This window comes from Notothenia coriiceps, unplaced genomic scaffold (assembly GCF_000735185.1).
Source record: "Notothenia coriiceps isolate Sejong01 unplaced genomic scaffold, NC01 NC01_scaffold00037244, whole genome shotgun sequence".
In the NCBI taxonomy this organism is placed as follows: domain Eukaryota; kingdom Metazoa; phylum Chordata; class Actinopteri; order Perciformes; family Nototheniidae; genus Notothenia; species Notothenia coriiceps.
In genome coordinates, this window is record NW_011369945.1 from 23,251,781 (window position 1) to 23,264,121 (window position 12,341).

The window sequence follows — 12,341 nt, forward strand, 5'->3', positions numbered from 1 at the left end:
AAAGGTTTATTTTTAAGGTGTTTAAACAATATATAAGTAGAATGCAAACTTCATTACACTTTGTTAAAAATAATTCTTGCAATAAATATATATTTTTGGAATAGATTAGTAATGATTTTAATTAACAAAAAGTAATTGACTATGTTAGGACTGTTTTTTGTTAACAGTCACATTATCCAGAGAATAATCCACTACGGTTTTCATTAGATCAGCTTTGAGTGATTGGGGAGCTCCAAGAGGGGAGGGGGGGTCCACCATGGTTAGTGTGTGATTCACTGTCACACACAGTATCTCTGGTATCCAACTATCATTTTCCTATATCTTGAATTGTTTGTATAAAAAGGAAACTGCAATCAGTCCAGATGTGTTTTTTTTCTTAGAAAATTGAACTGTTACATTAAAAACAATTAAGATTTGCTCTTTTAATTATTTAAGTTTGTTTTCCTGCTTCATTTTAGACATTTGAAGACTTTAAGAATGATAAGCAGGCCCTCGAGTACCAGCAGAGGATAGTGGACATCCTACTCCAGGTAAAATATATAAAGATAATTCATGTTCTGTGTGTATCTTTGATCTGATTGTTGATAGTAAAGAGAGGTTCTGTCAGTAATCTGACAGATCCATCCGCATTCACTGACCTTCTCTTGGTTGTTACTCTCTGTCACAGAAATTCCACAATTGAACAGGGCTGAACAGAAAACACAGTCACATGGTCCTTTTATGTAGCTAGATTACTACATTTGTATTTATATAACATATCCTACAACACACTAGGACTCACTTAGTTGGGTTTAAGAGGGCTTTTATTAATATCATATTCATGTTTTTATTGTCCCTGTCTTTTCTCTCTATCTTTCTCTTTGGTTTGATCATCGTCTCTGTCTCTCTGGTTACCTAGGTGATGGTGGACAACCCAGACTTCACTCCCTCCCAGGTGGGCGGGCTCTTCACCTTTTTGGCTCGTCAGTTGGCCAAGCCAGACAACACACTGTTTGTGAACAGGAAGCTCTTTGATCAGGTAACCAATCAGAGCCTGAGTCTTTGATCATTGATCATATGACCCTAATGGTTTCACTCAGAGAGGCAGTTTACTTTTTAAATGAATTTAGAAACAATGCAGTAATGTTTAGATAGTGGGGGCAAAAGCTTTCCCTTACTGCTTGCATGTACTTTAATGTTACTACCCCCACCTTGACAACTCTATCTACAGGAGGGGCTTTTAATCCACCTTATGATTTTAAGGCTTGCATAAAGGACTGTTAGTATCAAGGACCCCCTAATTCAATGCATGCCCTCCCTCACAAGTTTCACCAGACTCCTCCACTGTTGTATTATTCCTCCTCATCTTGACTCTGTGTCTGCAGGTGCTGGAGTTCCTGTGTTGCCCAGACGATGACTCTCGACACACTGAGAGGCAGCAGGTTGGTGACAGAAACAGAAAGAAGTTTTTCTCTCTCATCGTCAATTTGAGTATCCATGATTGTCCTGCTACTTTTATATTTATTACAAGAAAGATGTGTGAGATCCTGAAATTATGGGAGGCATAAAAAAGGTGAAATCTCAGTGGATATATATTGTACAATTGCAGGAAAAAGTATGTGAACCCTTTGGAACTACCTGGATTTCTGCATAAATTGGTCATAAAATGTGTTCTGATCTTCATCTAAGTCACAATAATAGACAAACACAGTCTGCTTAAGCTAAAACCACTTGTGTGGTTTTAGCTTAAGCAGACTGTGTTTGTCTATTATTGTGACTTAGATGAAGATCAGAACACATTTTATGACCAATTTATGCAGAAATCCAGGTAGTTCNTATGCACTGTGTGAACGATGCCATGATTTTTAGTGCAAGAATTTACCGTGAGCCATAGTTTACGTGACAGAGGACAGTAAATACGGAACTGACACACATACCACCGTCGGCTTGTGCTCCAAACCGGAGAGTGAGCACGTGTTATTGCGCACTGTCCATGTTTATCACGGGAGGAGAGGGAAGTGATTAGTATAAGAGTGATAAAATCTAAACATAATGGCGCGATATCATACAATTCGATAATTCAACACATTGAAGGCAATGAAGAGAGAAAACTTTATCTTCGGATCCCATTTGAATGTGCATGACGATTCACACATATGATGTTTGTCAATCTTAAAAAATCATTTCATGTCAGGGAAAAAGTCACAGGTTTGTCGTAAAAGCTGTTGAAATATAAGACTATTGAAAAAACGGCAACTAGAAAGACGTACAACCCAGTCGCGTTATGACTGTCCTAACGGTTTTCCTGCCACTAGTGAGTAGCTAAGATCAGCGCCATATAGATATCCGAATCGGAAAGCGTATTTATGGCGGATGGCTAAGATAAGATGAGACTTAAACCCATCCTGCATCATATGTATTCTATGTTATTGTAATTTGTTTTTCCTGCACCAATGTAGAGTCTTGTTGTGATGAGAGGGGATACACGGTATTTCATAAAATAAACGTGTCCCTGTGGGAGGGGGTCATAGCACAGAATTGATATCACAATTTAATCGGAGCTGATCACAAGTTGTCAGACTGATCCAGTCATCTCGGGCATGAGCGTTCGGCGCTGTGAATAAGCACAACTTGTGTTTACTTTTAGGCGTCTGAACGTATGGACAAGCTATCAAGCTACTATACATCACATTGAAGAACGATGCACGAGAATGAAAGTCGGAAACAAAGTATATTAATTTAAATGATGTATTGAATTTGCAATGTTGTTGAACAGGGGCAGTCCACAACAGTCACTACTTTGTAATGTTCGAATACCTCCCTGAAGCGTCACGATATCGGCTCTCACCCACAACCTCATATCGAGTTTAGCTACTGAATGTGCAGACGAAGTGATCTTAGGAAGGCAGATATTATAGCAAAAGATGAAGCGTAAACGACAAACGGATGGTTCTCTTTCCTGGTAAGGTCAACAGATGGGTCCTCGATGTACACGCGCCGGATCCTATGACGAAAATAATAGAATGCGCCAGTTGTCATGAGCTCGAATTGTATATGCAACACCCGGCGGGCGCACCACCCTCTGAAGAGCTGGAGCGCCGTGCTCTTCGACCACCAACCTGCTAGCCAAGCCCATCCACCTGCTGCAGCACACTGTTAGCGCGGGAATTCAAACAACCATACATACTGGAACTGATCAGCCCAAACAAATCTTGCTCTAAAACAGGATACCCTTACAGCATCCTTCACTTGGCAGGAGGCGTTCGGTTTGTCTCGGACTTGGCTTGATGCACAAGGCCGAGATTGGGCTTGAAATACCGAGTGTCAAGCGCCGAATGCTACATTGTGTGTTTCTGCTGGCGGCAGTCCGAGCAAAACCCGCGGAGAATGGCATGCATTTATGTCTGTGCGGCTTCCGGATGACTGGAAAATGCGGGTGGAAAGAAGGAGACCAATGGGATTCATGAAACATGCAAAGTTCAATAGGAGCATTCTCTCTCTGCTATGCAATGTGGGAAGGAGCCGAGAGAGGCGTGCCAGCACTGGAAAGGAGATTTCCTACACTTAGTTAACGCAGGACCAATACGAAAAAAACAGTATTATATCTCCTCCTCTTATTGATTTCGTGTGGAAAACCAGGCTGCCTTTACGAGTGCGAAGATAGAGGCTTTTATAAACATGTCAGAAGGGGGGCACTGGCCTTTTCCTCTCCCTGCTGGAAACTCATACGATAAAAAAAGACCCTCCAAATCTGCTGATGTAGTGAAATCAATCCCTCGGAAACGCCAGCTTACACTTGTCACGAAATGCAAAAAATGAACCAGTAAGGTACACCAGCAATTGTGGTGACCTGACGCTTATCGTGGAGAAATATGGCAAGAAACTCCTTTTACACACTGAAAGTAGATGGAACCCGAGCCAATAATTTCACCATATATGTAAATAATCTCTGTAATAATGTTATCACCAAGGTGCTTTCCAGTTTTTATGCAGATGATACTGTGGTAGTTTATGTTGTTCATCCTCTTGTCCTCCAGTCTGCCTTTGATGTTATTCCATCTAATTTATCTCAACTCAAGTTAGTATTAAATGCAGACAAATCCAAACTCATTATATTTTCAAATGGCAAAAAGTTAACTGATTTTCTCCCCAACATTTGTACTGTTCAAGGGACTGACATTGACATTGAAAGGGTCACTACATACAAATATCTAGGTTTTATTATTGATCAGAACTTATCTTTCAAGTCACACACTGAAAATGTTGTTTTAAAATTAGGTTTCTCCTTTCAGACAAGGAAACATTTGATCTCTGTAACGTTTTTACCTGGCGATCTGCTTTACATGAATGCCTCTAACCAGTGCCTAAAGACTTTGGATACTGTGTACCATTGCATTGTGCATTACGTTTTATTACTGGAAGGATATATATATTGTGAGTTTGGAATAAATATGCACTTTATGAAAATTATTAGTTGGTTACTGTTAGTAAAAACAGTTAGGTTAATAGCCTACTGGATGTTTGTTTTGCTAGTGGATCGCCAGGCCCTCTGACCTGATCTGAGGAGTCTCAGCTGTTCATATGAACAGGGCTCGACATTATAAATGGCCCGCTGGCCCGGAAGCACTATTTTTGACACCCCTGCCAGCATAACGTACTTCAAATCGCCCCACAGCTGTTTGCTGCGGAGCGCAGCGCGAGCAGTCTCCGGTGAGCGGGAGCACACTCATTCACTACAGTCAGTAGTGGGAACCGCAGTAGACAAAAGGCGTTGCTATAGCAACACGTCATGTTTATGTGAAAAGGGGTGGGGTCAATATGACCCGCTGGCGGAAATAGGTAACAACAACAGAGGGTGCTACATAGCACACTTTCGTGTGTGTGTGTGTGTGTGTGTGTGTGTGTGTGTGTGTGTGTGTGAGTGACTTGGCTTAATGAAGCGTGCAGTGCTGTGTGTGTGAGAGACAAGAGACTTTACAGCATGTGTGTGCCCCCCCGTGGTAAATGATTGCCCCCCCATTCGATTTGTTCTGGAGCCGACCCTGAGTGTATGGGATGATGCATTAGGGTCCTATGTAGTGGCTGATGGTGCAACTATGCAAAAATGAAAAGCACATTTTTAATAGCTGTCCACTGTAGTGACTTCTATGCGTGAAAGGGATAATGTCATAAATTAAGCCATTTCTGTACAATAGTGATGAAAAAGGGCTGGCACAGATTCCATGAGCCTTACCTCTGAGAGAGAGACTTCCTCCCTCCTGTCTCTGCAGCTGAGAGTCACTTCAGCTCTTCCTTTTATCCCAGTCAAACCCCTCATCCTCCCACAAGCTCGCTTTCAACAAAGAACCAGACCAGAGAGAGGCAGACTCAGCCCGTAAAGCTCCTCTCCCTAAACTGCCATCACTTCATTCTTTGTTCTTACTGACCTGTTACACTCTCCAAACTTTTATCCCTGTCTCAGTCATGTCTCTGTTTCTCTTCGATCCCCACCCTACAATTACAGAGAGATACACCACTTATTCTTTCCTCTGTTTGTCCTGAAAGCAAATCAGTTTCTATTCACTTGAGGACCAACTAAAACAGTGTGTGTGTGTGTGTGTGTGTGTGTGTGTGTGTGTGTGTGTGTGTGTGTGTGTGTGTGTGTGTGTGTGTGTGTGTGTGAAATGAAATAGGAAGTGTCAACAGCAGGTTTTTCCTTGTGTGCTGCCACCTAATCTCACGCATGATTAGGAGAGCAATAACACGACTGTCTGAGCAGGTTACCAAAATGTGGGCTCCTCTGTGTGTGTGTGTGTGTGTGTGTGTGTGTGTGTGTGTGTGTGTGTGTGTGTGTGTGTGCGTGCGTGCGTGCGTGTGGACACTTTTATGTCTACAAAACATATATTGAACCACTAACTGTGACATCACAACCAGAGTCTCTCTGTCTTTAACCTGTGCTCCTTTAGTTTTAAGTGTCCAATGTCCTTTTTCTATTATTTCTTGTTTATCAGTAATTAGAAAACCTTTGTTCGTCTTGCAGCGGGGAAATACGCGATGTTACAAGCAGCAAAGATGCAGTGCAGATAAAAGGCAAAAGGGAAAAGGAGGAGACTTACATATTAAATTAAAATGGCCGACCCGTGCAAAAGTGCTTCAACGTCGCTAAACATTTCCATTAGGAGAAACGGACTGCATATTCCAAAACTATGTAAATATGAAAAGTCAAATGTGCCAAAACTCATGCAAACGAGGAAAAATCTTCACCAACTTGTCAACATATGCACAGCGTTTACTAAAAGCACAGCATAAACGAAACAAATATATATGAAAACGCTGCAAGAAGCTCAAAACACAACAGAAAACAGGGGACACTAAAAAGTGACGCACACAGCTGGGATTAAAGCGCTTGTTGACTTTCAGGGATTATAAAGTTTGCTAATAAATAATTCTGGGAAATTACCTAAAAAGTTCTCTCATCTTATTCCAACAATGTGATCACATGATTCCTTCTTTGTTATTGCAGATCTGCTGTAAGCTAGCTAGCTAATGCTGCTAACCTATAGTCATTTCAAATATACTGTCAAAACACTTTGAAACAGACTAACTCTGCCAACAGGGTGTGCATCCCTTTTTAGTTTCAATGCTTTTGCACAACATATTTGTTACAGTGTGTGTTGCGTTGCTTAGTTTCGTTTTTTTACACCTGCTGCATCAAAAACCTCCGGCTTCACGTCACCTTTGACCTCCATCTGACCGTCCTGATTACTTCCTTTCACTTACATACACCCCCCTTTTTAAAAGCATGTCCCAAGTGGACTCTTCTCTAAAAAAGCTTGATTGCCCACTATTTGGATAACTAAACACAAACACACACACACACCATCAGGAAAGCGCTTTCTTACTTGACAAATGCTAATGGTTTCCACTCAGCCTGCTTTTACCTTAAATTGCTGCTCCCCTCCACCCCTGCTTCCTCTCTATCCCACCACTCATCCCTCCTCCTCTTCCTCCTCCTCACTCATACTGAATTTTCTTCTTCTTTCTTTCACTTCCCGCCTCGGCCCAGTCTGTGACTTCCCCATCGCGCTCCTTTTGACTGTAAGAGCTATGATGTACTTTGATGAAAAAGAAAAAAAATTGAGGGAGCAAAGAGAGCTTTTATGCTCAAGCATCCAGATGCAGGTTTATATATGTGTGTGTGTGTGTGTGTGTGTGTGTGTGTGTGTGTGTGTGTGTGTGTGTGTGCGTGCGTGTGTGTGTGGAGTGGGGAGGGACTGTCAAAAAGCAAGATAACAGCTCATCTGAAGTTGTGGAGTAGAGCGCCCCCCTGTGGTGATGTTTGGCTTGGATTATAAATAACAATGTATTGATCTCAAAGAAACCAACAAAAACTCTGATTAGTTCAAGTGCTTTTCCCGTTTGCATGTTTCCAACATACCAACGATGTGTACCATCATATGTATAGTAACAATAGTATTGTTATTTATTTATTTATGTATATTTATCTCTATATATATACAGTATATATATTGTTTTTTTTTCAATTATTTATTGTTTATATTTCTTATATTTGTATGGGTTTTTTTTTTTTTTTTTATGTCTATAGTCCATGTGCCCTTTGTGTCAATAAAGACTTGCAACAAAACAAACCAAGATATTAAATAGTTCAGATGGTAAATGTACAATATAAAACAAAAAATATACCTTTCTCTTCATTTGCATATTATAGTGGATAGTGATTGGGATGAGAAAGATGAATGTAATATTATATTATGAGAAATAAACAGAACAGCAAAACAACCTTTACAACAGAGAGATGTTGAAGAAACTGTGCAGCTATAGGCCTAACATTGAGAAACTAGGACAGACATGTATTCATACAGTTGAAGTTACAGGGATAGTGCACATCAGTAGACATTTCTGTAAGTGTTCCACTTTAGCCGACAGCTAATTATCCACCTTGGCTTACTCTCAGTCCCTTGGCAGGTGTAATGACAGCTATGACATCCAAATTAAAAAAAGATCTCTTTTTATACTAAAAGCTGTGCATTTGGCACGGCCTGATTGTGTAACAGCGTATAAAACCAACAGGGATGCTGCAGGAAGTGGTCGAAGTGATGTCTGAGGTTTGAATCTGCTTCTGAACTCAGGTGAATGAAACAAGTGTTTTCATTAATAATGTTAATGTATTGCTTTTAAATCCAATTTGTTTAGGTTATTAAAAAAAACATTACTATGGATAACACTACCACCATTTTAGTGTAGACCAGTGTTTCATATCCACGTTTTCTAAGATGATGACCCCGACTAACATTAAGTGACATATTTCATGGATATGTTATATAATATTCAATTTACAACAAGAGAAGCACCTGATACACTCTACCATTAATCCAATAGTGAATTACAAAGAAGTGTGTGTAAAACAAGCAATTCTGAACAAATTGTTTCCAGTTTTCTTCAGTGGGTTTTCTTTCACAGATATGAATGGCATCCTGAGATATAAGCCAACTGTTCATATATTTTATATATTTTTTTAATATCTTAAATCCCCTATATCAAGAAGGACTTGAAATCGATGTGAATTTATTTGGATCTTATAATTCATGTAACACATTCCTACAAATGTATTTCTGTTCAATAGTATGACAACAATTTAAGAAAAACGTAATTTACTGTAATATCCCACCATATCAGGATGGGCTGGGTATCATGTGAAGCCTGCTCTGTGCACTGAACCAGACTGACACTGGTGGTAGGTGTGTACACACTCTGCACACACACTGCGCACACACACACACACACACACACACACACACACACACACACACACACACACACACACACACACACACACACACACACACACACGCAGCTCAGTATTACCTCGAGGCCATGGTGGGTTAATCTGGCTGTAAGTAGGTGGGTGCATATTTGCAGCTGTAAAACATCACATTACCTGACATACTGTATGTACACATTATTATACAACTCTGACCTTAATTCTGAAATGCCAAAGAGTGTTTGATAACATCAGTTCAGTTTCTTTCTTCACATTTCTCATCTCTCTCCTTTCATTTCCTCTCTTCATTTCACTGTCGCTGTCCATTAAAGGCAACATTCACTTCCTTTGAAATCTGTGCTAAAACAATACTGACAAGCCCATCTGCAATGGAATAGTGTTTGGGTTGCAGTAATCATTGCTGCTGCAAAAGCATCCTTTACTAAAGTGAATTTGATGTAAGGGATAGGGGATAGAGGCCTCGTTCTGTGTAGAGATGTTTCCTTGCTGGGCTGCAGGTCATATAAAGACACAAATAAGAAATGTTGGGCTTATAAGTAATTTAACTCTTGAGGATAACCGCATTTGTCTCATCAGACCGCTGAAACGTCATAGTTAAAAAAAACTTTAAAAATCATGCACAAAATATATTTATGATTGATACTTAAATTGAAATTGTTTTTCATTAAAGGAATCACATCACTATGTTACACTTACGCTTCTATTGGCTAGCGCTCCAACACAGTGTACGCATAGGCTAAGGGGCGGGACATCTCTAAAGGTTGACCAATCACCACAGAGCCGGCCAGCTAACCAATCAGAGCAGACTGGGCTCTGGTTTCAGACAGAGGGTGCAATAATACAAATATGAACCTGAAAATGAGCATAATAAGGAAAGGTAATTCTCTTCAGAAACACTTTTTGTTATATTCCATGGAATGCTCTTAACATCCCGATGGCAATGAATATATTAAATGCTTTGACAATAAATACATTAAAAAAAATTCATCTGTGGAAGCCGGAGCGCTGTAAAAAGCACGACCAATCATCTAAGCCGGCCCAGCTAAAATAACTGGATGGCCTACCTGCCTGTCAGCCTTGTTGCACAAACTTATCTCGTGCTCCCTCATTGGTCATGTGCGCGTTTGTGTGTGTTGGAGGAGGGGCTCTGTAAGGAAGTCTGAAGCTCTGAAGGAAGGGGCAAATTTTTTCCGGCTGTGTACTTTCAAATTCTAGCTTACTCGAGCTGGTTTCTCTATTCTTTCTTACCTACCCTACCTTTAACTTGAATTCCTTTATTGTAGGCTACATCTGCCTTCAGTCTGTTTATATGGCTACTTTTGCTTTAACTTTTGTTTTCCCTGTGCTTGTAATGCGTTTGGCCAATCACTTTCACTTGCCTTGTTAATAGATGTGGCTGCCTTGCTGATGCTTCATGTGTTCATATCCTAAATGTTTAAAAAGGCAAAAATACCTCTACATTGTGTGTGTTTTAAAAATTAAATGATTTCCAAAATAACACATTTCACTGTTCAACAAAGATTAGAAGCCCTTAGAGAAATTGATTTTCTGATACCGTGGATCCCCTGAGCCTCATCCCTCTGTCTCACTCTGCAGAACAGTTCACAATTGTCTGATGGTGAAAAGAGTATCAACAAATTTAAAGGATGTGTTTTTAGAAACTCATTCAGGGTTTGGATCAGCCTTTGGAGATGACAGTGCGTGTAACAGACGTTGAAGCCTCCAGCTTTGTTTGTTTGTTTGTAGCCTCTCTTTATCAGGTAAAAATCCCATTGAGAATCTCTTTTACAAGGTAGACCTGCCGCACATTGGTTACACATGTAACAGAAATACAACAGAAAACAAAAAGAACGTCATAAAACATAATGACAGGGGTACAATTTACAAACTTATTCACAATGGCAGGTACCAGGAGTGTCAAATATCATTTCATCCAGTTGTGCTTTAAAATGATGCAGGGGAACCAAAATGCTCATTTTCAAAGTGTTCCAAGCTAGAGGGGCTGCGCACATAAAAGCTTTAGTGCCTAAAACAGTCCTAGCACTTGGTACGTGTAATAAAAACACATCCTGGGACCTTAGGCAATAGCTACTTGCGACTCTCTGTGATATCAGTGAGCAGAAAACCAGTTTTTCGCCCGCTTTGACACCCTGGGAGGGGAATCTGCTCCACTCACCCACCTGCTGAGGAGACAACGCTGGTTCTACAGCACCATCAGATGAGGACCACTCTGAGGAAAATCAGACCTAGCAAAGCTGCAGGCCCAGACGGAGTGCACGGCCGGGTACAGAAGGCATGTGCGGACCAGCTGACAGAGGTCTTTACTGATTATTCAACCTCTCATTACAACAAGCTACTGTTCCAACATGCCTCAAATCCTCAACCATCATTCCAGTGCCTAAAAAGCCATCTGTGAAGTGCCGAAATGACTATCGCCCAGTCGCGCTTACATCAATAGTCATGAAGTTTTTTGAGAAACTGGTGCTTTCCCATATCAGAACAATCATCCCACCTGACCTTGACAAGCATCAGTTTGCCTACAGGCCAAACCCTCCACACCTCTCTGACACATCTGGAACTACCAGGCAGTTATGTGAGGATGCTATTTGTGGATTTCAGCTCCGCATTCAACACCGTCATGCCCCACAAACTGGTCAGCTTTGGCTCTTCACTTTGCTCGTGGGTCATGGACTTCCTGACTGATAGACCACAGCAAGTCAGAGTCGGTAAGCACCTACCATCCCCCCTTATACTAAACACAGGAACCCCACAAGGTTGTGTACTTAGTCCCATGTTCTTCACACGCAGTTTCGATATCAAATCAAAACACCAACCTGTCCCTCACCCACACTACCCCGTGTCCGAGACCCTTTCTTCGACTAGACAAACCACGCACTAAAATAACCTGGACTTGCAGCGGTCTGCCGTTCGCCAAGCTTGTCACTCACCGGCACACACACTACAGAGACTATGACGTACGAAAAGAAGACGTAGCTAGGACAGCTACAGACAGTTCCGACCCGTCGAGTCAGGGTTGCTCGCGAACTCGCGGAAGTGGTGGGCAGGACCGTCAGGAGCGAGACGCCGGACACATCGACCCATGGTGTGTCAATAACGTCCCAAGTCCCACGATAAGTTACCAGCTGGCCCCTGATCTCAAATGGTCGTAAAAACACCTTCGGACCGGACAGAGTCAAAGAGACCTTTTTGTCAAGACCCGACACTGGAAAAAGTGGTGCTCAAACTCCACAAACTCCCCAGGTACAAGCAAGGAAACACCTCTACAACTGAGTTCCTTGGATCCAGAAGGTGCGAGAAGGTGACGATAGAGGTACCTAACAACCTCCCCTCTCTACCTTGAGGGAAAACAGGAGGACCCTTTAGCGTTGTACTCAGGAATCAAAACCTGCGCCACAATCCGGTTCATACACGAGAATGTGGTCAGGCATCTACCAGAGGTGGAGCATCGACCCTCCACAGGAGGAATAACAAGACATTATCTGGCCTGTGACACCCAGAGCATAAGTACGTTTAAACGTATACCCTCGAAGCCTCAAGCACCTACCTCCACGTCAGTCAA

The 12,341-nt window shown here is 41.5% G+C and overlaps 1 protein-coding gene and 1 long non-coding RNA gene across 2 annotated transcripts in view; one reads left to right on the forward strand and one right to left on the reverse strand.

The window, feature by feature from the left end:
- The first annotated feature begins 456 nt into the window (after positions 1-456).
- Positions 457-1,465, forward strand: LOC104965034 (uncharacterized). The gene is made up of 3 exons (XR_800499.1): positions 457-530; positions 899-1,018; positions 1,365-1,465. It is a non-coding gene; the product is annotated as an uncharacterized lncRNA (long non-coding RNA).
- A 1,759-nt stretch (positions 1,466-3,224) lies between these two features.
- LOC104965444 (poly(A)-specific ribonuclease PARN) overlaps positions 3,225-12,341 on the reverse strand; it is a 14,617-nt gene continuing 5,500 nt past the window's right edge. Inside the window, exons 16-17 of the mRNA XM_010794400.1 lie at positions 3,947-4,002; positions 3,225-3,262 (exon numbers count right to left, since the gene is read on the reverse strand). Of these exons, the coding sequence (XP_010792702.1) occupies positions 3,225-3,262; positions 3,947-4,002 (94 nt within the window). The remainder of the gene's footprint in view (positions 3,263-3,946; positions 4,003-12,341) is intronic.